The sequence below is a fragment of the Serinus canaria genome, chromosome 5 (assembly GCF_022539315.1).
Source record: "Serinus canaria isolate serCan28SL12 chromosome 5, serCan2020, whole genome shotgun sequence".
NCBI lineage: Eukaryota > Metazoa > Chordata > Aves > Passeriformes > Fringillidae > Serinus > Serinus canaria.
The window spans coordinates 14,710,148-14,735,473 of NC_066319.1; the positions used below are offsets into that span (position 1 = coordinate 14,710,148).

General features: G+C 42.0%; 1 protein-coding gene across 6 annotated transcripts in view; it reads left to right on the forward strand.

The window, feature by feature from the left end:
* OSBPL5 (oxysterol binding protein like 5) overlaps window positions 1-25,326 on the forward strand; it is a 135,864-nt gene that overhangs the window by 71,535 nt on the left and 39,003 nt on the right. For 5 of the 6 annotated variants that reach the window (XM_030239837.2, XM_030239838.2, XM_018907849.3 and 2 more), the window contains exons 2-7: window positions 3,022-3,178; window positions 8,876-8,949; window positions 9,996-10,058; window positions 18,554-18,634; window positions 19,296-19,397; window positions 20,950-21,153. In XM_030239837.2, coding sequence (XP_030095697.2) covers window positions 3,043-3,178; window positions 8,876-8,949; window positions 9,996-10,058; window positions 18,554-18,634; window positions 19,296-19,397; window positions 20,950-21,153 — 660 coding nt within the window. In that variant the 5' untranslated portion in view covers window positions 3,022-3,042. The remainder of the gene's footprint in view (window positions 1-3,021; window positions 3,179-8,875; window positions 8,950-9,995; window positions 10,059-18,553; window positions 18,635-19,295; window positions 19,398-20,949; window positions 21,154-25,326) is intronic. The other variant, XM_018907851.3, reaches the window with a different exon arrangement.

The following is a 25,326-nucleotide window of genomic DNA, read 5'->3' on the forward strand; positions in this document are numbered from 1 at the left end:
ACTCAAATTAATCTGTGTGGTCAAAAAGAAATGAGCTGCTGCCATGAGTTTGTATGAAGATATGTAAGAGAAGAGCTAGAACTGAGAAAAGTGTTTTACCTTTGTTACTAGCTGTTCCCAGAGAAACAAGGCATCCAGATTTTTTTGTGCCATCAAAGCTGGTGGCCTAAATAACAGTGGGAATGAGAGAGCATCAGCACAGTAATTCTGACAATTATTCTGTGATTAAATAACGTAAAATAATAAGTGAGCAAAACATCAGCGTATTGGTCTCTCTGCATAGTAAATAGAGCAGCAGTTGAAAAAAATTGTGTTTTGGGGTTTTGCTGCTGACATCAGTGTGAGCTGGCTGGCAGTACTTCACTGACACAGCTCATGTAATTGCTGACAAAATGATGATGGGCACAGCCTTTCTGTTGCCCTGTCAGGGTGTAAGAGCTGATGGATGGATGTTTTATGTTTGTAACCTGTTCTCCAGCCTGTTTCCACTGGGTGGGCCTGGGATTTCTGAAGGCCTTCCTGCATGATTGGCACAGCCTTGCCAGGTCCCTGCTTTTTGGGGAAAATATCCCACCCATCTACTTTTGTTCCAAGCCACTTACGAGCAGTTCTAGAGGTAGAGAGTTGAGACTGCCTTTCTGGGAACAAGGACAAAAAATAGCTCACTGTTAGCATTCCAAACCCAGCTATTTAGACCTGGATTATTTTTAAATACTTTGCTTTCAGACACGTAGCTGGCTGTGTTTTCCTCCCCTCTCTCCTTTATTTTTTTAAAGTTAGCAGTCAAGTTTTGCATCTCTCCCCACCCAGCTGTATGCAATCAGCAGTTTCTAAGCAAACAGAGGTTTATTTACATTGCTAAGCTAGCTATGTTACCTGCTGCCTCAGAGATGCTGTTAGCCACAGTGGCAGCCTGGGGACCTTTTGAGCCTGGATATGTTTGCAGAGCAGTTTCCTGGCCCATTGAATTGACAGGAGGCAGGGCAGCAGCAAGGGGAGAGCTGCAGGCACCCCTTTTCACCTGGCTGCCATCACACATCAGGTGTGAAACACAGCCCTGCACGGGGTGCCAGGCAAGGCTCAGCCCCATGCAGTGTGTGTGTCCTGGAGCTCAGACATAAAGCCTTTCCCCAAGAGCTTTGTGAAGGCGTTGCAGTGAAGTTCTGCTGCTGAGTGTGTGCTGTCTTTACACCACTTCATGCTGGGGGCCATGCTGGCACACGGGGCTTTTGGAGTTCTTGGCAATCACTGCACAGATCTTGTCCCATCCTCTGCGGGAGGACACACATCCCCTTCAACAGGAGGACACACATTCCCTTCAAATGGCAGCTGCATGTCCTGGGGAAGTCCCATTTTTGGGCTAGTCCCACCTGCTACCCATCAGCCTGTTGGATGTTACAGAGCCTGATGTCTCACACATCCCATGGTGAGCTGGGCCTGCTGCTCAGAGTGGTTTTAGTAACCCATATGCATTGCTGGAGTCCAGCCTGGTTTAGATCAAATAAAGCTCTTGGGCACTGAGGCCTTCTCTTGCAGGAAAGAAAGAACAGATTCTCTCTTGCCTTCGACACAGCAGCTAGTTTATAAAGCTGATGTAGCTTGCTGGGCAAATAAATGTTTAAAAATTGCAAAACCTGAAACATTGGACCTGTCATCTACAGGGATTGGCAGGGAAGGTGGAGGTACAGAGCCCAGATAAAACACAGGAGGGGAGTTTTTCACACTCATATCATCCCCTCATTCGGTGCCTTGGCTGTGAAGGCTGAGCTCCAAGAGGCTGTTGGAGGTTCCCCATGAAATTGGGGCATTTGGGCAGCAGAAGCATAGGGTTTTTCCTAGGAGTTGGAAGGGTAGGGCAGGGTCTTCTAGCCTGTTATCAGCCCATTTTCCCCCTGTGCCATGAGGGTCACCTTAGGAGCATGTTGGTCCTGCCCTTCCAAACTGCACTGTGACTCTGGGCAACCTTTTATTCTTTGTTTTCCCAGTAACCTAAAGGAGATGGGAAAATGTGGAGATGCTTTTCAGGAAATGTGTACAATCCTGTAAAGGTTTTCCTTACCTCAGTAACTGTTCACCAGAGAAGCAGCAGACCTTGAGGTGAGGGATGCCCACCCAAAGGTTGGGTTAGCACTTCTTACTGTTGTCCAGAGCCCTGCCTCTGGCTGCACATGGGGAGAGAATAAAGCCTGTAGCTTGGGTAGGAGACAGTCATAATATCTGTTTGTAAAGGATAAGAAAGAACTGCTTGTTGGATGGGTATAAAAAACCCTTTAATATCAGCCAGGATGGTCTAATGCATTAGCCGAGTGGTGGTAAAGAGCAAAGTTCCACCAGTACAGGGATGCAGGGAGGCTTTTGGGGACACCAGTGCTGGTCTTTACCCTCACAGAGCAGCAATGGTTATCTTACTGATCAAACTGCAAGGCTGATCTTAATGCCATTTTAAAAAACCAAAATCATTTCTATGTGCTGTAATAGGAAATAAGGGTGGGAGTGACTGCTGTGACCTCTTGCTGTTCCCTGCAGCCAGTGCAGCTGGTCTTCCTCCACACAGCTCAGATGAATGTTGATCTGTGTGGAGACGACGAAACTCTGCAGACACCAATGGAGTTGCATTTCTGAGACTCAAAAGCCTTAAAAAAAAAAAAAAAGAAAAACATAAGAGTTTCAGGGCCTGTGTACTGAATGTTGGGCACTGAATGGACCTAGTGAGTAGCTGTTATCCTGATAGATCCTGATGGGCAGGAAGATGTTACACTGCCTGCATTCACTGAGGAGCAGTATCCTGCTTCCCTACAGTTTACAAATACTGAGAGTCAGCAAATCAGTAATTGTAGCTTCAAACTGATACAGTTTTTTTTTCCCCTGCATGGCCTTCTTGCACTCTTGAACTCTTGCACATAAAAAAGATCTGTCACACTGCATGGGATTAGGTGGTTCTGAAGCAGTGGAGCCATCTAGGTGTGAAAACTTTGATTTCCTGTGTCTTGAAACTAACTGTAATCAATCTTTCTTTTTCAGAAAACCCCCACAGCTCATGCCATGAAGGAGGAGAACTTTCTTCGTCGCAGGTTCTCCCTCTGTCCGGCCTCGTCCACCCCTCAGAAGGTCGATCCTCGCAAGCTGACGCGCAATCTGTTCTTCGGGGCCGACAACGACATCTACCCGCTCAGCCCAGGTTGGTGTCTGGGGTGTCTGTGCAGAAAACAGCATGCCTCAGGTGCTTGACTGCAGGTGGATATCTCAGCATGCTGCCAGAGAATCAAAAATGTGAAAGGGAAAGGGAGAGAAGCTGCTGCAACACACAGTACTGATCCCAGACAGTGATGCTTCCACGATGCTGCTGTTTTTCTTTGCCATGGCATTAAGTGGGAATGGGGGGCGTGAGATTTGGGGTTTGTAACTGATTGAATGCTGCATGGCCTTACATTTTAAAAATTACTATAATGTTTTCAGGCACATCCACTTCAAGTCATTTGATGTGTTTCACCCTAAGCGTTGGACTTGCTTAAAATTTACTGTTCCCATTTGCAGATGTTTAATGGCAGGATTCCCTGTTCAGATTTAGAGCCCAGGATAAATATCACAAGAGCAAAATTTCTGTGGTTAATGTTCTGTAAATATCTACAAGCACTATAAGTACCAGCAATCTTGACAGGTTGCAATGAATGGCAGACTAGCTTTAAGCATTCTCTTTATAATTTTTTTTTACCTTTGAATTTCCTAGCACCTTTTTTGAAGGAAAAAGAGCTCATTTTATTGTTTCAGAATTTGTTGCTCCCAGTAAACATTGAAGTCTTCCCTTGATTGCAGTCTGCAGACAATGCTTCTGTTCCAGTCTGTAAACAAGTGCTTCAGGGGGCAGTCACAAGTTTGTAGAGCTGTCATCTGCAGCTGCCGTGTCAGTTGTAAATAGTCAAATCTCACAGCACCTGTGAGGTCTCAAAACACTGATATCTGGAGAAAGAACACAGCCTCTGTCAAAAGCTTTCAGTGCTCATATAGATGTAGCACCCAGCAGACTCTCTGGGCTTTGCAGGTGTAGCCCAGAACCAGGTCTGGGTTTCCTGAGCTAATTGTCTTCAAGTGCAAAGGTTTCAAGGGCCTCTGATTTTGCAGGTATTTTGTTTGTGAGTGTCTGCTGTAAGGCAGTGGGGAGCCTATTTTCAGCAGTGCTGACTAATCCTGGCTGTCACTGAGGCAGCTGGAAGCTTCAACAACCTTTCAGTAATCAAATTGAAAACAGTTTAAAATGGGACGCCTAAAATCTCATACATTTCAAACCTGGATGGACTGCTAAACAGCTGATTGCCCATAAGTACAGTCTGTACTCACTAGCTCACTTCTGCTAGCCTTGGGAGCTGAAGGGCTGATTTTCCAGCTTGTATTTGCTTCCCCTTGTTTGAGGTGATGGAGAGCCATGTCTTAGAGTTTGCCCAGTTCTTTCTTCAGTCCTTATCAGCATTTTCAATGCTAAAAAAGTTACTGACTCCCTCACAGTTATATTTCAGTGCTGTAATATTTTAGAAACCAGGGAAAGTTGAGCATTTCAGTGTGGAGGAGGTGGCTGGAAGAATTTTTCACTTCCTCAGCTTCCCCCATCACCTTGTTGCTCCTTGACCCCTGCTGGCAGCCTTTGCTGGGCTCAGCAGAACAAGTGCCTTGAGCCACGATGGATCTTCTGTTCTGCTGCACAGTTCTCCCAGGAAACCTCCAGCACCAGTGCCAGTGAGGGCTGTAGCCCTCAGTATTGCAAAGGAAGAGCACAGGCTAAAGGATTTGTAAAGGAGAGAATATCCCTTTTAAACAAACAGAACTTACTCCTTCAGTCAGGGGATTTCTTGCAGGCAGTCTGGGGTTTTGTCTACCCTTACTCCTCTTTTACTCTTTTCCTTTCTTTTCCTTTCTTTTCCTGTCCCTGTGGAGCTGCCTTGTCTCTTTAGTTTTCTCATATTTTCTGCAAGAAGGGCCTGTTATTCTTCATGTTCAGCTTCCATTTCCCCTGGCAGGCTCTGCTTTCACTCCTTTGCTGCTGCTTCTGCCTTGTTTCCCTCTTGAGCCTTGTGTGCTTCTCCCTACCTTCTCCTGTTCCTCTGAACAATGCTGCTATGACCATAGATAAGCCACAGCTCTGTGTCCATAGGCTGCATCCCATATTTCTCTGTTCTCTATTTTTCTCTGTTGTTTTACACGGGCTTTCAGTTCTTGAGGCTTTTCCAGTGGTCTGTGTTTTGCTGCCTGAGCCCAGCAGGTTTCCCTTAGGTGAGCACTGGGCTGGTTGTGTGCAGTGGGTGCAGTGGGCAGCAAAGCCCAGTGATTTCCTGTCTGGATTTCAGTGGGTTGTGATGTGCTGGAGCTGGAGCTCTCACTGCACCATCACCTAAGATTCATCCTCCAACAATGAAGATGTGCAAATAAATATTTCAGAGAGAAGGGAGTGACAGACTTTACACCTCAAGAGAGCTATACTGTGGAGAATGCAGTTCAGGAAGAGAATTAATTTTTTTTTTTAAAGGAAACATATGGGAAATGCAGAGGGCACTATCTGAAATAACACTTTGGACTTCTTGCTTTTTGCTTGCATACAAAAGTGCTAATGATTCTTGTAACTGAGGGAAAATTGAGTAAGATACTTTCTTTTTATAGGGAGCTCACAAATCAGAGGGAGATGAATTCTTGTTCCTTGTTCATATGTCTTTCACTTAGCCATGAGGAGAGAGAACCTTCTCTATTTTCTGTTTCAGAGGAATGGAAATTTATTGGCATAAGAATTTTTACAGAATCTCTCTTTTTGATTAGGCTACAAGATCACACAGTCTCTTTAAATAAAAATTTAGATTGGCTTATCTGAATCCTAAGAGATGTACTGTCATGAATATGGGAATTTTCCTGTGAAGGTTATACAGAACTACATTTCAGGTGTTCACATTGGGTCACATGGCTGATATTTACAGTAGAAATTGATTTTATTTGCAATAGCTTTGTCACACTTCAGAGCTTATATTTCCTCTTGTAGTTTATCAGTCATGATTGCTGTATCATTCTTTATAAAAGGGAAAGGCAAATGCACCTGTAGGATTGATTCCCAGCAGAAAACCAAAGAAAAGGAATGGTTGCTGTTCTGAAAAGGAACTAAATATTTAGTTCCCCTGTGCATGACAATAATGGATAAAAAGAGTATCAGTAATTCTACTCTCTAGCCACAAGACTGGAGTATTGGCAGGTTTTTTTTCACCATGTGATGAAGGCTGTTTCCATAAGCACTACTGATTCTCTTCGCAAAATGTTTTTTGTTATTTGGTGCAGAATTTTTGGGCTACATTGTGGAGGACCCTTCTTTGTGTGCCCTGGTGGCAACCAGCCCTTTAAATTGCAGGGTTCATCTCTCTTTCTATTGTGTGCATTGTGTTTTCTTGATCAGGGAGATAATTGTTTCACCTTCTATGTCACTTCATGTTTAGCTCCTCTTATGTTTTTCTGTGGTTTATTTATTTTCCCGAGGTGGCTGTGTCTGTTGTGCTCTGGGTGAGACTCTCACTTTGGAGTTTTCAGTGCACTCAACTGTGTGGGTTTTTGAGAAACTTCTACATCTTTCCTGTGAAGTTTGCTTTCCAAACAAGGGCTGGCCCTCTCCTTCTGCATGGCTGCAGCAGGGTTGCTTGAGACAGACAGGAAAGATGGGAGATTCAGAGGGATTCTCTCCTCTGAGAAACAACCTTTTCCTCACAATTTCCTTAATGCATTTGGCATAAGAAACATAGTAGGTGTTGCTTCATGAACATACCTAATGAAGCCTTGTAGATGATAAAGTAAGAATGGACATGTTCCTTGTTGGAATGTTGCATGTTCCCATTTTCCCCATGCTCTGTGAGCAGGATTGTGCAGAACCTCAGGAACAGGGAAAATCTCATTGTTCAGGTGCCAATCCTTTTAAATGCATTACTGAGAGAAGGCAGAAATGTCTCACATCCAGGCTTTTTGTACAGCTACAAGCTTGGAATTAAGCTTTCTTTAAGAAATGAGACATAATAAAGAATGGATGTGAATTCTGTTGTGCTAATAGACACCATTCCCTTGGAGCAGGCAGCAGCTGATTCCCATTAACTTTACTTGAACTTTTAGACCATATGTTGCTTTCCCATACACGTGTAGAAAAAACTCTTCATGAGGAAAAAAGTGCAGCAGCTACATGGCTTTATGAGGTTTTTCTCCATCCTCCTCTGCCTCTTTTAGGGAGAATGGGGATTATAGAGATGAAAATGCCAGGAGAGAAATAAAAAGTATGGAGATCTAGGTCCTAATCCATGCACGGCAGTGCTTATGGCCATCCCACTTGTCATGGTAGCCCAAAGGCACTGTCAAATCTCTGGCCACAGGTGATTTTTTTTTAATTTTTTTTTTAAATTTTCTCTTGCCCACAAACATCAGGATTCTGAGTGCACTATTTAGGGCTCAGGGTTTCCAGGGGAGGAGTGACAGCTAAGAAAGTAGGTTGAGATATGGGTCCTGTGTTGTGGCATCACTTTCCTGTGTGTCTGGATGGCTCCTTCCTCCATTCCACTCCACTCCCCTACACAAGCAGCACACATACTGTCCCTCTTCTCCCAGGCCTTCTGTGTCAGCATGGGCTTCTGTGGCTGATTTTCCTAACAGTTTGTTTGGCTTCTTAAGAGGCTGCTCTGATAATTCCAGGAGAAATTATGGTTCTGACACATCTATGACAGTTTCTGCTGACTTTGGGAGAATCGGGGTTTTCCCTTGCCGGTTTTGGGTTTGGTGGTGTTTCCAAGGCTGGCCCACACATGTTAGAAAAAACATTTTCAACAGTTCCCATGTCTGCAGTGTGTTACAAATGGACTGTGTTTCACTGTCTTGGTAGTTCTTTATTGCATCCTGTATTCTGAAGCTCCAATTGCCAGTGATTCTGAGAAGAAAATGACATTGTAATTGGTTAACAATGACTGTCTTGGCATTAAAAATCTAGTCTCATCAGATTCTATTTTTTGGCTTTTTTTTTTTAATAGAAGCTCCATGCTTTCCTTTACTCTAAGGCCATGATTACATTTGGCCAAGAGAACAGTATTTATCATTACATTTTATTGCTTGGACTAGGACTACACACACTCATGCCAGTATATAATGTATGCAAGTTTAGGATATTTGAGTAGTGACTATATATTTCTACAATGATTGGAAAATGTCATAGTACTCATTTACTGCTCATAAATTTAAAATATTTCTTACTTTAACAAATAACTTGATCAGAAGACAATTATCTTCTGCCAGTGTGTTGGGTTTTTTTTAAATTTTGTTTTACTAATTATGCCTAGATACTATTCTGTCTTCTGTAACATTTTGTGATCATTGTTATTATTTGTCCAACAAAGCGTGCTATCAAGTGCATCAGTGTATAGTTGCCAGATACTGACCAAGAGGGATTGAATAGCTGCTTATTAACTGAATTGCATTTATTATTTGCACTGAACAAGTCATGGGGTATATAAGGAAAGAACAGACTGTGGTAATGTAATTAAAGACTACATCATAATGTGCACACAGAAGGGAGCTGATTAAGGATGCATTAGCAACCTTATTTCTGTTTTTTTCCAGCTTTCAAATGCTGGACTTTGCAACCATCATGCTGGTTTTCCATGGGGTTTTGAGACCTTACTTTTGAGCAATCTTGTTACCCAAGCATAAGGATCGAGGCTATTTCAAATTTGACACAATCCCTCTCTGGGATCATGGTGTGCTTGCTCTTGCTCATGATAACTTCCCTTGTGTACTGCTGATAGCAGTAACCCTTCTCAGGCCATGACAAGCCATGGTTTTGAACAGAATTTTGCTGGTTTTTAATCACATTTTTTTGTTGCAGGAAAAGATGTGGAAGGAAACAGCCCAACGTCACTGAAGGATGAGACACCACAGACTCCAAACTCCATTAGCAAGGTACTTTGGGATAGGGAACCGTTCCCAGTCTTGCTTTCATTTCTTCTCAGGAACTTATTAATCATTCTTACCCTTTTTGTAAAAAAGTCATTGAGAAAGCCTCTCCCTCTGTTTCTGCTGGAACTGTGTGTGCATATTTTGAGGGAAAGAAAATGAGTATTTTTGCATGGTTGGGATGACAAGGAAGCCTGCACTTTCCTCTGGCTTGATTTCACCTCCCACAGAAGAACCTGGTTTATTTGGGCCTCATTTGGCAGTGTAATTAGATATGAATAATTATGGTTGGAAGGTTGATTTTGTCAGCAGAGGTGTCTCCTGCTGTTCCTGATCAGCAAGGCAATCATAAATCATAATTGTTTTGCAAAAGAAAACTGTAATATTTAGTGTAGTGCACAGCATCTGAAACAGTGAGTGGAGAGCCTGAGAGAGAGCTCTGGGAATTGGTGTAACAAGAGAGGAAGACAAACTAATCAACATTTCCTGAACACAGCTTTTCCATCCAGCCTGTTATGGAGAAGTAAAACTGAATCTAAAGTACCTGGATCTCACTGCTCAAAACCTGCCTCTAGACCAAGAGTTACAGAGTGCCAGGGTTTGATTTCCTGTAGAGGTGGAATCAACCTCATAATGAGATCTGGCTTTGAGATTCATGTGCAGCTTTTTTGGCTGCAGCTCCCTAACATGTTTCTGGAGGGTAACTAGAAATAGAAGCGAGACCAGTTAATAAATTTTTAACTAAATTTATTTTAAACTATGAAGCTATAAAATGCAAGTGGCACCAGCTGAAATGAAAATATAGCACGAAAGAAACAGCTGCAGACAAGTGATTTCTTGTGAGACATGAAAATAATCTCTGCATCTTCCAGTATATTTTTCTGTGCTTGCCTGGAGCTTGCAGGTTGTTCTGTTCTGCCCTGGCAGAGGTGAGCACAGGGAGATGATGATGAGAGGAGCTTTGGGAGTATGCAACAAGGACTTGTGTACATGTCCTCTGCTATTGCTGGAACCTGGCAAGCTGCAAACCGATCTTGGTTTTGCTTTTTCAGGCAGGGTCCTCAAGGAAAATCAGCCTCCCACTTATCCTGGCAGTGGAGAAACCCAAGGACCAGGTAACTGCATCCAGGGCTGTGTTTTAAAGCTAGATGTTTTGCACGCCTTAGATGGAGTGGTGTTGAATTTCCAGTGACTTAGGAATGTAAAGCAGAAGGACTTTGTCTGGACAGGACAGCTCAGAGCACTGAAATGCTGTCCAAAAGGGAGTTTGATTTCTGAGATGCAGGATGAACATAGAAATAGGAATGTATTTATGAGAGGTTTCTGGGTGAGAGCATGGCTCAGCTGTGTTTTCCCAGCCACCAGGCCTTTCTTGCCATTCAGTCTCCCACAGGTATGTTTTTGAAAGGAAAAGCACCCATGGAAGATGTGGGTGCCCACCTAGATTTCACTTCTAGGTGAAATTCACTTCACTCTTCTTAACTTTGCTCTGTTGTACACTACCTTGCTCTCCTCCAGCCATGTTCCTTGCCTTCTGTCGAGCTTTGCAATGACAGCAGGGAGTCCTTTTTGTGAAATGTCTTGTTACTTAAAAATTCAGGCAAACTGGTGGTCCGTTTGTTTAATGTATCATTTTTCACATCCACTCAGCTCTAATGCCATAAAATAAAGCCTTACTGTCAGCTTTCAGAACTGTAAGTAGGGATCTGTCATACTATTTCTGTTTAAAAATAAATTGTGATTCCACCTACTTGAACCCAAGGGAGAAGGATGCCCTAATCTGGTCATATTTAGATTCCTGATAGCAGGGGGAAGGAACAATTGCTGTAGAGTTTAATAATTGCTGTGCTAGTTTAATTAATGGATTAAAAAGTACATGTTATAGGTTATAGATTCATGCCATGGATATTTGCTGTTTTTTTGGTACGGTGGATATGAAAAACCATGTTGGAAATCAGTGTTCTTTCAGCAGCACTACTCTGAGGTACCACAGCACATTAACTAATTTCACTCAGTAATAAGAAGGAAAGGAGAGCCAGTCAAGTGATTCTGTCCCTGGACTGGGGCTTGGGGAACCTCAACTCTGCTTTTGATCCCCTGCATTGCCAAGGCACATTAATTGCATTTCTGTTTCACATCTTCATCAGTGAGGTGGAAACAGTTCTGCATTTCCTTCACTCAGGCCATATCCACATTGCATGATGGAGAAGGCTGCAGGTTGCCCAAGTTAGCAGAGAGAATGTGGCATAAAAACCCTGTAAATGTCTGTGAACTTGTGAGCTGTGAAGACTTATCTGCAACCACACTGCCCTGTGCTCATGGCTGGGCTGCTCTCTCTGAGGTGTGAACACATCCCAGTTGTCCTGTCTGAACAGACAGTCAAATATTTGATACTGGAACATTTGCTTTCAATGTGTTTGTGTGGTTCTTGGCACTATATATATATTTGTAATTTCAGTTGTGGCTTCTTGACCCACATCTTATTGGAATATATTTAAGGCACAGTTTAGCTACATATTACACTGGTAACTTTCTGCAGCACGTTTTCCCCTATTTAATTTTCAAAGTGGAGTCTCTTTCATCTCCTTTTTCAAAGGGAAAAAAATAGTAGCATACTTATTTCAGATTGTTACTCCTGTTAGTTTCTCTCTGTTTTAGAGTTGTTTTCTGGGGTGAGAGCTCATAGTATCACCAAACTGTCTCTAAGCCTCAAGCTTGTCTCTGCAGCCAGGTAGTAGAGTTAGCACACACCTGATAGTGACAGTAGGTGCCTTTGTTTTGCTTTGTGCCTCATTTGATGCTATTAGAGTCCTCTGAGGCACCTTTTATTGCAGTATGCAGTGCTGCATGTTCTCTTTCTTTCTTTCCTGTGCTTACCTATTAATTCTACAGGCTAAAGGGCAGCTGGAGTCTCTTGATATGCATGCAGGACCACAAAGAATGGAGGTATATTTTAAGGGACAGTCAGAAAAAACCTGAAGCTGGAGCTCAGTGGTACTTCACTGTTTCCAGTCCCTTGCTAATGCTGCAATGAGGTCTATGAAATTCCAGGAGTGGGGCTGTTGCATGCACAACAGTTATGTGAAGGCAAAGCATTGTGAATGAGTTTTTCCACATGCCCAAATTGTTCAGGTCTTTATTGTGTGATTTGCAATCTGAATTACGAATTTAACTGACTGCTAGGGATTTATTTTAGCTGCCCAGTGGTTTGAAACTGCACAAACTCATCGCTTGAGATTTAAGCTACAGTTCCCATACTCTCTCAGGCTTACCCTGCTTGATCTGTGAATCATGCTTCTGACTTCTGAGGTAATTCCAGTCATGGTTATACTCAGGACTAACATAGAAGATCATTCACAAATGTGGCAGTTACAAGGGTAGCTTTTCCTCTGTTCTCCCTTAGCCAGCAAACCAAGGAATTGTTTGGCAGACAGACCCAGATATTGCAGCAATCACCTTGGAGAGACTGAGTGAAACATCCCCTGTGTGTGTTAAGCTCAGCTTAATGGGAGATTTTAGCCCTTCCAGGTGGTGGCTATGCTCAACTGAACCCTTGCTGTCTTGTCTTTACCATCCTTCATGCTCTCCAAGTTGTGGATGGCATTATTTTGGAGCCTGTTGTTTCTGTGATCATCTACACTCAGTCCCTGTGCCCAGGCTCAGCACACTTTGCTTCCTCAATTCCAAGGGCAGTGCTTTAGGGTAGTCACAGTTGTTCACAGAGGGCTTTGCAGCTGATTTCAGCTGAGCAGAGATGTAGCCTGGAGTATCCTGGGAAAATCAGGTTGAAGAGGGCTGGGATTTTGCATGTGAAGGGGATGTATGTACCTAACTTCCATAGGTACATCCAAGCCCTGAAAACGCCCAGGTGCCTCACAGAGGTGGATGTGGACAGGAGTAACTCAAAGCTGATAACTTTGGGTAAGCCAAAGCAGTGCAATCATGTCAGCATAGCTCACTGGTGATTGTAATTCCTTAGTCTAGTGTTTCTGACAAGGAAGGGAAGGGCAAATGGAGGTGCTGAAAGTGAAATTATTTATTAAAACAATTATCAAAACTGCAGGTCCAGTTGTTTTCCATTGCTCACTTAGTTTGTTTAATCTCAGCCTAGGGACAAAAGCTGTGCCTGTAGCTGGAGGGGAAATCAAAACTGCTTCAGCTTTCTGCTGGCACTAGGTCGATGACAGTCATGTGAAACAGCATCTTTCTCAGTGTCCAACTTCCCATCTTGCCTCAAATGTTCTCTCCGATATTCTGACCTTGCAGAACGAACTTCCCATGCAAGGCACAATTAAATGATCAAATAGAAATCCTGTGAGGTCTGTGAGTTTTTTTTATTTTCCATAATTTGATGAAGTGGAGCCAAGGATTCCACTAAACACTGGTATAACTAGATATTTGAAGTTGCTTGGATGGCTGAATTTCACCAGTTATTTTCCCCAGATGCTGCTGTCATGTCAGCTGTTTATATGTACAGGCTTTTCAGTTTGTGGTAATCATTGTGCTGTTTCAGAGTTGTGAACACAGTCTATATCTTTGTAACATTGTTGAAATAATAGGGATCATTATGTTGGGTTTTTTCCCAACTGGAAAGTTTCAGTTGAAGATTATTTAGTTTGCTATAAAGCAGCATATCAGTTGAAGGGTAATCTTTTCTACTGCAAAGGTTTTTGTCAATAGGAATTGTTTCACTGACTCCACTGTGCTTTGGAGAAGCTGTTAATTCACAACAAAAGTAAAAAGTTTTGAAAAAGAACTGCTTAAAATAAAATGAAACAAAAATTGCCTATATTTGGTTGAGTTATCTGTGAATATTCAAATGAGTAGCAAGACATTTCTCAGTTCTAATGTCAAACCCAGCTTTTTTATAGTTTTTATACTACTTAAACAACTTTTCTTTCATTTCTTTTGTTTCTGTGTGATTTGTAGCAATTACATGTGGAATAGATACTGGAGAAATTACATCTGACCAAGGACATGTCTCTGATTTTGTGAAGCATAACTTATGACCCCAGCTCCTTTTGTTCTGCCTTCAAATTCCCATCTGATCTTGTCTTTCTCTCTCTTGCATACAAAGAAGACGAAAGGGCAACTTGTAAGCTGTCACTGCTGTTACCATGCAGAGCACAGCTTGAGGATGACTTTATTTAAAATCTTTCTGATTTGGAATAATTCTGGCTGCTGTGCAGGAAGGATTGCTTGAGCTAAGTAACAGGATATTCCTCTTGCTGTTGTCCTAGGCACGGCTGGCATGCTGATGGGCTGGCATCCCCCAAACCAGAGTTGATCACAGGCTGCTTTTCTGTGAAATGATTTGATTCCTCTTGGAAATGAAGTCACCAAAAAGACTCTGGATCAGAATAGCACTATTGTGAGGACTCTGCATGCTCTCTTAAAAAGCCTGGCAGAAGTGTTAGGGTATTGTGATGACTCCTAACAATCAGCAGTGAATCTCCAGAGCTCCAAGACTGAGATGAAAGGGAACAGAAACTTAACTGGGATAAAAAGTATATTTTTGAGTACAGTACAGCCCATTGTCAGCAGCAAGGTCATCACTCAGTCCCGAAAAGGACAGGTTTGATTAGAGAACTGAGAAGGGACAACAGTTTCTTCTCCTGTGAGTGCTGCAGCATGCTCTGGTGAAAGTTTTTGGCAGAATAACAGACTTCCCTCTTTATGAGAAGCAGTGTATGGAAAGCCTACTTACTGCTTTCTTATTAGAATACTCCAGTGTGCTTTTTCTTTCTTTGAAAAGGACACAAATTCCTTACTCTCCCATTGTACAAAGTCTCATCTGTGGCCAATGTTGTTCACATATTGCTGCAAAGAGCGAGGGCCAGATTCTGATACCCTGCACAAGCATTATCTCAGTGTCCTTGGAAGACTTGCTGTGATGACAAATGGCTTCTCTTAGTTTTCTGCCAGGCTGAGAAAGGCAGGGCAGTGGAAAGACATCATTAAATGCTCTTGGTGTGTCTTAGCAATGTGAGACCCTGCTGTGTCTTGGGAATCTTTAGAGCTGATGGCCCAGATTTACTGAATCTTATGTCTGCCACAAGGTACAATCAAAACCATTAGGACAGATTAATGTAAAAATATGAAATCATATTATTTAATCCCAGGGGACCTATCATTACTATTAGCAGCCTGGAAACCTATGGTATGCTGTCCTGAGGCAGTAGATCCCACCTGTCCTGTGAGGAAGCAGGGAGTTTAAAAGCAGAAACACAATGCTTTTCACTCTGTAGATCACCAGTTTCCTTGCCAGTAAACTGCTGTTTAGGATCAATGATGGTGCATCCTCATATGCATAACAAGAAGCAAAGTCAGGAGGGAGAAGCAATCAGTCTGCCTTGATAAAAACTAACTGGGGAATTGCCAAAAGTCCCAGGTCAGGCACATCTGAAAGGTTGTCCAGGCTCCTAGATAAAACCACAGCTCGCTCAGTTGTAGCAACATTTTCTCTCTCTTTGTAAAGCATTTTGCAACCATCTTGGGCAGCTGTGGTATTGGTCACTCAGCTGGTAGGTACATCACAGCTTTTGGGACATAGAAGCACAGAAACTTATTTCCCATGCCTAGAAATTCTTATATGGGCAGTGAGTACCTATGTTACTGTTTCTTTCTCACCCACTCTCAAGCCTGTCTTGGTGACCACCATTCCTGTGTCCCTGTTTCCCCTTACAAGCCAGGTTGACAGATTCAGCAAGTCCAAGTGTAGCCCAAACCTGGGGAGGGGAGTGCCTGAAGGAAGCAGCACAGTGGTTCAGGAGCCACCAGAGCATCCTCCAGAGCTCTTCATTCAGCTGCTTTAACTAAGTGAGGCACCAGTATGGAATGGTTTCAGACAAGTTCCACTGTATTTATTGAGCTCCTGAAGGCTGTGGTGGTGTCAGGGAGATTACCCCTTTATCAGCTGTTGTGTGCTGTGCTTTGATGGTGTGCACAGCAGTATTGGCTTGAATTGGGCACCAGTGTCCTCGGTCATGGAGTCAGCTCTCCCAGAGAGTCAGAACCAGTGTCTGTCTGTGTGAACAGCCCAGGTTTAAAGCCTTGTGCTTGTTCAACTCTATTTTTAGCCTGACCCAGAGAGACTCCAAGGAGGAGGCAGGGTGGGGCTGGTGGAGCAGTGGAAGTGCCTCTGTCTGTGTCAGTGCCAGTTCCCCGTGAGCTGCAGGTCTAGGCTCAGGTTTGCCGTGGTTGGAAGCCTTTCTGAATTCAGCTGCAAGCAAATCTTCCCAATCCAAGTGAGCTTAGGTGCCAAAATTTCATTCTTTGCATAAGTGCTAGGGTGTAAATTTCTATATAACCAGCAACTGTAACTTGTTTTAATAAGTGAAGAAAAAGCTTTCTTTGTATCCTGATGCTTTGCAGGCACCTGAGCAGTATTTCCTAGAATCTTGGGAACATCTGTGTTTTTGCTGCCTCTCACACTGGCTAATGAGGACTGGTACACAGTGTTTCTCTCTGTGTCTGATCTCTCAGGCCGGAGGGAGTGAAATTACTAATAAACAATTGGCTCATAGTTGTGTCTCAAGGACAGGACATTCTTCCTGCTAATTGGGAGAAAGGGGGAGAATTCTTTTGACTGATTTCAGAGGACACACGTCTCAAAGCATGAAAGCATAATCTCCTAATAATTCTGAAGGATTTTTGCTCAGAGATATTTAGGCACTTGGAAATGTTTCTTTATAGAGAAAGGCTTATAGCTGATCTCCCAAATGTCTACTACTGCCCTTTGAAATGTGACAAAGACCCTGTGGGCACAATTCTCTGCTCATTTGTTACATCTGTGCAGTGGCCCCCACCATAAATCCTGTGGTTTTACATTAAAGTCCAAAGCACAAAATATGAATCAGAGACTGCGTTGCAGGCAGAGGAGGCTGGCTTAGCTTTCTGTGAAAACAAAACCAGCAAACACTGAATAGCTTTCAGGAGTCCAGGAGATGGCCTTTTCTTTGAGTGGATCCACATTAAACAGTCAGATCAGGACTCTCCCTGGCCTTTGTGTGTCATCATAAAGTTTTCATTTCTCTATTTTTGAAGTATCATGTGTAGTTTTGGTTTTAGTGAAAGAGTACAACAAGGGGATGTGAGAACAAGTAATAGGTTCTACAGTGACTGTGGCTCTGTTGCAAATTGCACCTTCAGCCCCTGATTTCTAATTCTGCATCATCTACAAGGAGTTTTGTTCAGTTGAGCAGGCACCCTTATCTCCCATTTTCACTCCTGCCCCTGTCTCCAAGGCATAGTTGGTGGCTTGTTTGCTGTGATCTGGTCATGCCTTTCTGTGTTTTTCTCTTAGTCATGTGAAAAGGACTGATCTGGCTGTCAATAAACATTTTCCTGCTCACCCTAATGTATGGTATAGTTCATGGCTGTAGTATTCTGAGAGGTTTCTGTGGCACTGGGAGGGAAAGAGGAAGTGGGTCTCTTCAAACTGAAGGTGCTGTAAAATTATTACATCAGTTTGTGACATCAAGGAGAGAAATTCTGAGAGCCCAGTGGCTTTGTTTCACATCATACCAGTGAATTTAAAGATGGGAAATATATTTGATACATTTTTTCCTTAGTACACCTCATTTTTGTGTCACACTCATTAAATCAAGGTGGCTGAGGCTGAGCTTTTCTTATAAAACTGTCATGTGTGAGTGGGAGAGACAGTGCCTGACCCCAAAAGATCACTGTCTGAATGCATCAGACACATGAAAGGTTGGAAGGAAGAGAGGTACAGAGAGAGAAAGTAACTTCCCCAAGGTCACATAAAAAGCAGCAGAGTTCAGACTGCACCATAATTCTTTCACCACTAACCCTGCCCAGGTTTTGTACAATGTGCTGACAGAACCTTTCCATGTGGGGGTCCTCATTGTGAGCTGGGCTCTAGAGAGCTGCACTTTCTAAGCACCCTTTATTTTGGTAGCAGTAATGCTCTCATTATGCCTAATGAAAGTAAAGCATTTTTGCAGCCCATCAGCACAGTCATGAGATCAGGCTGTAGTGTCTGAAAGTGAGTTTAAACAGCACTGACACTATCAAACACCATTTGAAGTGACTGTGTGTATTCTGTGCTTCACTTTGCAAGGCCAAGATGAAGGTGATTTCCTGTATTATCTGTAACATGATTAGGTCATTTCTTGCCCACCCATGTTTTGGACATTTCAGTCAGTTCAACAGTCATTGCCAGTATCAAGTCTAGTTCTGAAAAAACTTTAACAAATTCCCCATAAGTTCTATTCCAGTAATTGAAATGCTTTCAGATCTGAACAGAGTTGGACAGTTTTCAAAATTAGAAATAATTTTTTGGCTTTCTGTTTTCTTTTATTGTTTTGTTGGGTTTTTTCTTTATTTTTTAACCAAGATTAATGTCTGCATGGGAGAAATGCAAAGAAAATTTGGTGGGGAGTTTTCCAACTGGCCATGGGTACAAAAAGGAAGTTTGGACTGCACTGTAGGTATGCACTTTTTGCACCTGCTTAGTGTTCCACTGCTGAAGTCTGCAATCAGCTCTTTCATGGATTCCTGAAAGTTGTAAACAACACTTTATCAGAGCATAACTTGAACATCTTCATGTTAACACATTCCTATTTTCTTCACTCCCCATTTTTTTTAGATCGAGTATAAACTTTGCAATGGGTCTGACAAAGAGTGTGTGTCTCCAACAGCCAAATTCATGAAGAAGGAAACACTGAAGGTATGTTCAAAGCAGCCAGGTCATGCTCAGCTGACTTTTTTAAAAAAAGAAATGGTACCTTCCAAAAAAACCATTGGAAATAAGTCAGAGTCGCTTCCTAAGACCCAGAGAAGCCTCTGAATCTTCCAGGAGTCATTAGAGGCCGAGGACATTTACAATCTTTACGTACAGGATTAGATTATATACTGCAAGCAGAACAGATCAGTGTAATTATTTCACTGTGTTTGTATGTTCTGGAGCCATTAGGCACCTCAAGAGGATTGTAATCCTTCACTGCCCTTGTTAGGACAGACTTGCTGAGGCAATCTGAGCAAATTGTAGCTTGAACACTTGCTTGTCTACCAAACCAAAAGTATAAATGAATGAAATTAGATATAGTTTCTTGAATTTGAGGGGTGAGGAAGGCTTGATGTCCAGCCTCTTTCCTTTTCCCTAAATAAAAGTAAAAGACAAACTAGGTTGTGTTTGATGAAACTTCAGGAGCAAAGAAAATGCCTGTTCTCTCGTTATGTTTTTATTCCTCCTTGTGCTCATTTCTGGGGAACCTGTGCTGGGTCAAGTTCTTGCTGTTCTATACATAAATGTCCTTAATGCATTATGTTCTTTCCTCCCCAAAAGAGGCCATGATTACAGCTGCTATATTTTCTCTGTTCTCAACCAGGTACAAAAAAAAAATTACAGACAGGAGAAGAAAAGAGCTACCAAACAACTCTTCAGTGCTCTGAAGGATCCCAGTGTGGTGATCACAGCAGACTGGCTGAAGGTATTTGACACAGGCCATTTCTTCTGAGGCTGTGGGAAAAAAATAAGTGAGGTGTGAAGTAGTTGATGTGTGAAATAAGACCAAATAGTTTTCAAGCTTTAACTGGAGCTTTATTTAAATAACTGCTATAAAATTAGAACTGTGGGTATTTACTTTCCACCTTAACTCAATTGATCTATTCCATGTCCTTAAGCAGCCACAAGGACTCAAAAAGAGCATGGTACAAAGGGAAGGGATGTTTCTCTCTTTGTTCCTCTCTGAAAGGCTCTGTTGGCCTCTTCCCATAAATGTGGTTTTGTACTGAACAGGGAATAGACTGAGTAACAGCCTGAAAATGGGCAGATACAGCTTGTTCTATTGACAATTGGATTTTCTGTTGTCACAGCACAGAATGAAACATATTGTACCTGATGACAACTGCAATTTCTCCTTGTGCACTCGGGTAGTGACAGCTTCTCATTGAAGTCCTGAAACTTCTGTGTGGCAAAGTAAATCTGGATTGACATTGAGAGATGAGCACTGGTTTTCTCCTCCTTTGGGGCCATTTAGTCTTCTCAAATAATAGTGAATGTTTGAACCTTTTATATTAGCAAAACCTAATTTTCAAACATTGCCTAACACATAGCTCTTAAGAAAAACAAAGTAATTTAAGGATCTCATGAAACAATACAGTTGCATTTGGTTACTGGTAAAAACTTCCAACATTTTTCTGCAATTATTATTAAAGGTCAGAAAAGTGACATGCTTATGGTTTATTTGAGAAGTTAGATTGGCAGCACGGTCTTCCTGTATTGTTTACTGTTAATGAAAAATAAATATTTAGACTTTTAAAACACAAAATATCCATTGCATGTTTGCTGTGGCTGGAAATTTCTGGTGAGCTGCAAATAATGCTGGGCCACAAAAACAGAACACAGAGAAGACTTGAGGTTTGGCCTATACATACTGAAGGCAGGAAGACCTTAGGCAAAATCTAACCTTACTGAGAAACTTCTCCATTTTTAAAGCTGTTATCTTTCATGTACTCTTATCAGATTTAATGTTTTTTCTACAAGAGAGAGCTGCATGGAGCTTGACAGAGAAGTAAAGCAGCTGGAGACAGTACTGTTAAAAAAGGGGTATTTGACAAAACCCATTAATAGCAGAGTTCTGCAGAACACTATTAAAATGACTTATAAGTCGGGTTAGACTAGCTATAACATTTTTATGTGCAATGTTCTAATTGACATGTCCTCTGTGATTATTAACAGATCACTCTCACGTGGGCCAGCAGTGCTCATTGCCTAAAAAATTAACCAAGCTGCTAACACTGAGCTAGTAAAAAAATAGGAAGAATAGTAAGCCAGTAATAAAAATATGAAGACAAGATTCTGCTATCCAGATTTCTAAGTTTTAGGATTTTGCTGTGAGGTCCCTAGGACTGTTCAGGGAACACCGTGTATTTTCCTTAGGAAGTGTATCATGGTGCAACCTTGGAAATACTGTATCAATACTGAATAAATGCTGGGTTTCTTCTAAGGAACAATGTAGATGCAACTTTTTTTTTCTCCAGATTCGTGGGACTCTGAAGAGCTGGACCAAACTATGGTGTGTCCTGAAACCAGGAGTGCTGCTCATTTATAAGACGCCAAAGATCGGACAGTGGGTTGGGACAATTCTGCTCCATTCTTGTGAGCTGATCGAGAGACCCTCCAAAAAGGATGGCTTCTGCTTTAAACTCTTCCATCCTTTGGATCAATCCATCTGGGCTGTAAAGGTAACAGTCCTGATCAGTCAAACAACTTCTTCTTGGTCACCAAAGTTTCTGAGCACTGGTATGGCCTAGCACTGATATTATTTAGTTATTCAGTTGCTGTTAGCAGTGGTGAATTGGCTGCATAGAAAGATTAAGCATACCAAAGCTTGATCATTGAATGACATCAAAGAGACATAATCCTTGTGATTAGTTCCACAGATGAATCATTCTTGGTGTACAGATGCCTGCATAGTCTGAGGAAAAAGGAAATGTGTTAGTGCAGGAAAAGAAGTTCAATACCTAGAAGCTATATCAAGCCACAACATACATCTTTAAAAGGAGTTGGGCATAGACACAGTTAACTAAAGTCCCCAAAACAAGGACACTGAAAGCACCAAGTGTTTCACACAATACAGGGGATGGTTGGCAGAGTGACAAAAAAGTAGGTTTATAATTTGACTTATTTTTTTCTAATGCCCCTGAGGTTTGGATTTGTTTGCAATGGACTTGGAACTCAGTGTTCAGCTCAAGCCTTGACTGTTGCACAAAAGTGTGACTTCAGATAGCCCTTATTGTCTCCTCTTTGAAATGGAAATAGCAGGATTTTCTCCACTTCATTTTGACTTATTCTTCAGGCTGAGACAATCCCTTCCTGTACACACTGTGACTCCTGCAGTGACCTCTGGATCTCCCATGTAAAAAAAATTATTAATAGATTTTACATTTCTTGAAATAACTGCCTGCAAATCTTAAAGAGCTGTATTCCTTTTTTTTCTTAAGAATAGGCAAAAAAAAAAAAAAAAAAAAAAAAAAAAAAAAAAAAAAAGTAATGCATATGAGCAAAGAGGAAGAACCCAGCACCTTCTGAGAGCACTGAGAGCCACATCTTTTGGATACCCTGAAGACAAAACTTAAATGTTCTTGTATTTGTTTCCCTGTCAAAAACAGTGACAAAACCAGAGTTATGGCAGATATAAATCCTCTAGGAGACATCACAAGTGTAAATAAGGCATTACGAGCTGATGCCTTGCTGCAAGGTAGTCAGCAGAGGGAATGGAAATGGAGAGACTCATGAGAGTGCGGGGAAAGAACTTGTCATGGCATCAGGAGTTCTAACAAAAGGGAGCAGTCCTGTGGGAGCAGATCAAGCAGACACACTCCTGCTCATCCGTGCTGTTAATTGAACAGTTTTAAACACAGCTATACAATTGTTATAAAAAGCCTTTCCATTTTTAATAAGGTAGGAGGAGAGAATTAAAATTAACCTCAGCAACCAGGGGTGAGAGCTGCTGATTTCTGCCAGCAGCTCAGCTCTGATTTGTGCCTAAATGCATTGCTTTTCCTTAAAGTTACAAAGGTTTTGTTGCTACCTTGCTTCTTGTTCAGTTTTGAGAGTTTTGATGCTTTTTAAATTCAGAACATGCACCCAAGAAGGTTGTTGATGATTTACTGTCTGTCAACAAAAACCTTCCTTCTGACTTGACAGGTCAACTGAATTCTTCTGAGAAGCACAGTCAGAGGAGGTAGTGAAAAATAGAATCAAAAGTGCAGTCAAATACTGAAAGGCAGAGTTGCTGACAGATCTGAAATGTTGCACTAGGATGCCCTTCCTTTGATATGAAGCATCCCAAAGAAAGAGGAGGTTTTATTAATGTGTGTATGCATTTAAATATGTATATCTAATTCTTGTGTCTCTTGAGAAAACATAAGATAGAAATAAGAATTAGTATATTAAATGTGAAAGGAGTATGTGTCTGAAAATGTTTGTGGACTAGAGGAAGTCCAAAGAGGTTTAAATTTTAAAGTCAAAGTAACATTCTGCATCTCTTGAGACATATTTAGAAAGCCATATTTGAGCTGCATAGTAGGATACTCTCTGAAACCTGAGTTCAGCCTGGATTGTTGTGATATATGCTTTCAGCCACGAGGTAAACTCCAAAGTACACGTCAGGAAGAAATCCACCAGTGAGCTGCTTGATGTCAAAGAGGCTGTCTGCACTCTGTCAACAGTTTAAGGCTGAAACTGCTAAAAATACTGTTTTATTTTATGCCATTTCACAGCCTCTCTTTAAAGCAACTGGAGCAGAATTGGCTGATCTACATTGGTTGTGTATAACTATGCAAAGAAATTCTCTTTCTCATGAAATATAGATTCACTCAAGATTAAGCAAAAAGCTCAAGTTACTGTCCATCACAATGGAAATAAGATCTGGGTGAACACCTTTCATTCTTGGCCAAAATGGCTTGTGAAATTTTCAGGGGTTATCCAGATTAGGGTCGATGGTCCAGCTTTCACTCCTCAGTGGATTTTGCAGTTTACTCAGGGCAATTACTGAATGCCTTTGTACATACTGGCCTGGCTGCCCAGCAGATGTTTGGAGCTAACTCTGGGGTTCAGCCCTGGAACAAATGTCTGATTCAGGCACTTCCATAGGCCTTTCTGGTAGTACTGGCCTAATAAATTTGATGTGCAGGCATTTAACTTCAGTTAGAGCAGGACAAGATTTTGGGCCACCTTTCAAGATAACATGTAAAGGCCATGGCTTACAGTTGAAAGCTAATGAAAGCTAAATAAATGCAGCAGGTTACTGGTTTTCCTATAAACCTCTCTGGGGTCTAGAGCTGTCTTAGAAACATATTGCTAAGGGAAAGAGATCTTTATTCTATACTGCTTCCCTGGCTTTTTGAGAGTTTCACCCTGAAACTCCTTTGCAGTGCACATGGATCAGACCTTTATCTATTGGTTCATCCAGGCCTTTGTAAATGCAAGGCCAAAACTGTCAGGGTCCCAAAGTCATCCAGCAGTGCAAGCAGCAGTAAGAAAAGCTTCCCCCACACACTCCAAATGCTGCTGCAGAGGCACTTAGTCCAGTGTGTGAGGGCACTGTGATGCCACACTGCTCCTGGGAGGAGACATTTGCTGCAGGAGACTGGGGGATGCCAACCTAGTAATTCATGTGAGGTTGTGAGTGTCTGTCCTCTTGCTGCACAGAGGGAGTGTAGAGGTCTCAGCTGGCAGGGTTTGCCTGCCTGTCCCAAAAGATGTCCTGGAATAGGTTGTATTTCCCTTCAAGTTTGCTCAGAAGCTGGCTGAACAGCATGGTGTGGGAAGGCTTTCATTATCTGCAGCCTGTTCTGACATTTATTTAGAACAATCAGTAAGTTGGGGTCAGACCCACTGCATCTGGGAAAATGTTTAATTTGAATTTTGTTGATTTGTAAGAATTTGAGTCATTCCTTTAAAGAAAAAGTTCTAGTAATGGTCTTGCATGCTGCCTTTCTAGTTGTTATTCTATTCCAGAACACAACAGTTTCATCTTCATCCTTGTGGTTATCCACAATACTGTTAAGCAGATTTTTTTCCCCCTTTTTTTAAGCTTTGTTTTATGACTCTCTGAGATGTCTTGTCATACTATCCAAAGCTGTCAGTCCTCTCAATTTTTCAAAGCCCAATCACCCTCTGTTTCATAATGCCTTTTGAGTCTCAAATCAGATGTAAAGATAGGAATGATCCTATGGTGGTCCTTTCTTAGATGTAGAGCACAGGGGCTGCAGCTGGGCTCTGGGTGCTGGTGCAGCTGGGATAGTACTTTGAGTGAGGGATGGTCACTGGCATGGTGCTCAAAGGCTGGAAGGCAGAAAGCATCATTATCTCTGCTGTGCAGATACAGAACATCATTTAATCTGTGCAGATGTTGGCTTTATTTTCATGGCCTCCTCTTTTCTTTTTCTGTTGGAAATGGCCCCCTCCATGCATGAATGTGCCTTGCTGTTGAATATGTTTCCTTGACAGAGTGACCTGGCTGCTTCTTGAGTTAATCTGTGTGCCTAAATTCCTGTTAGAATCTTGTGTTATCCCTTCCTTCCCATTTCTGGTTTTTTTTTACAATATTTTTTCTCTTTATCTGTACTGTTAGGTTGTGGGGTTTTTCCTCAAACAGAGCAAATATCCACCTCTGCACTAAAAACACAAGTAATGGTGTTGTCAATAGTTGTCCAGTTCCCTGCTCAGCTGCAGGCAGCTGCGAGGAAAAATGCCGTGGGGAATGATGCCTGATTGCATTAATGTCACTAGTAATGTCTTAAGCTGCTCTGCTCTGGTTTACAAATCAAATCTCAACTTTGCCAGTCCTGACTATTAAGCCTTTAAACAGTCTTAATTTTGTGAACCTCCTGTGGGAGAGGGGAGGAGAA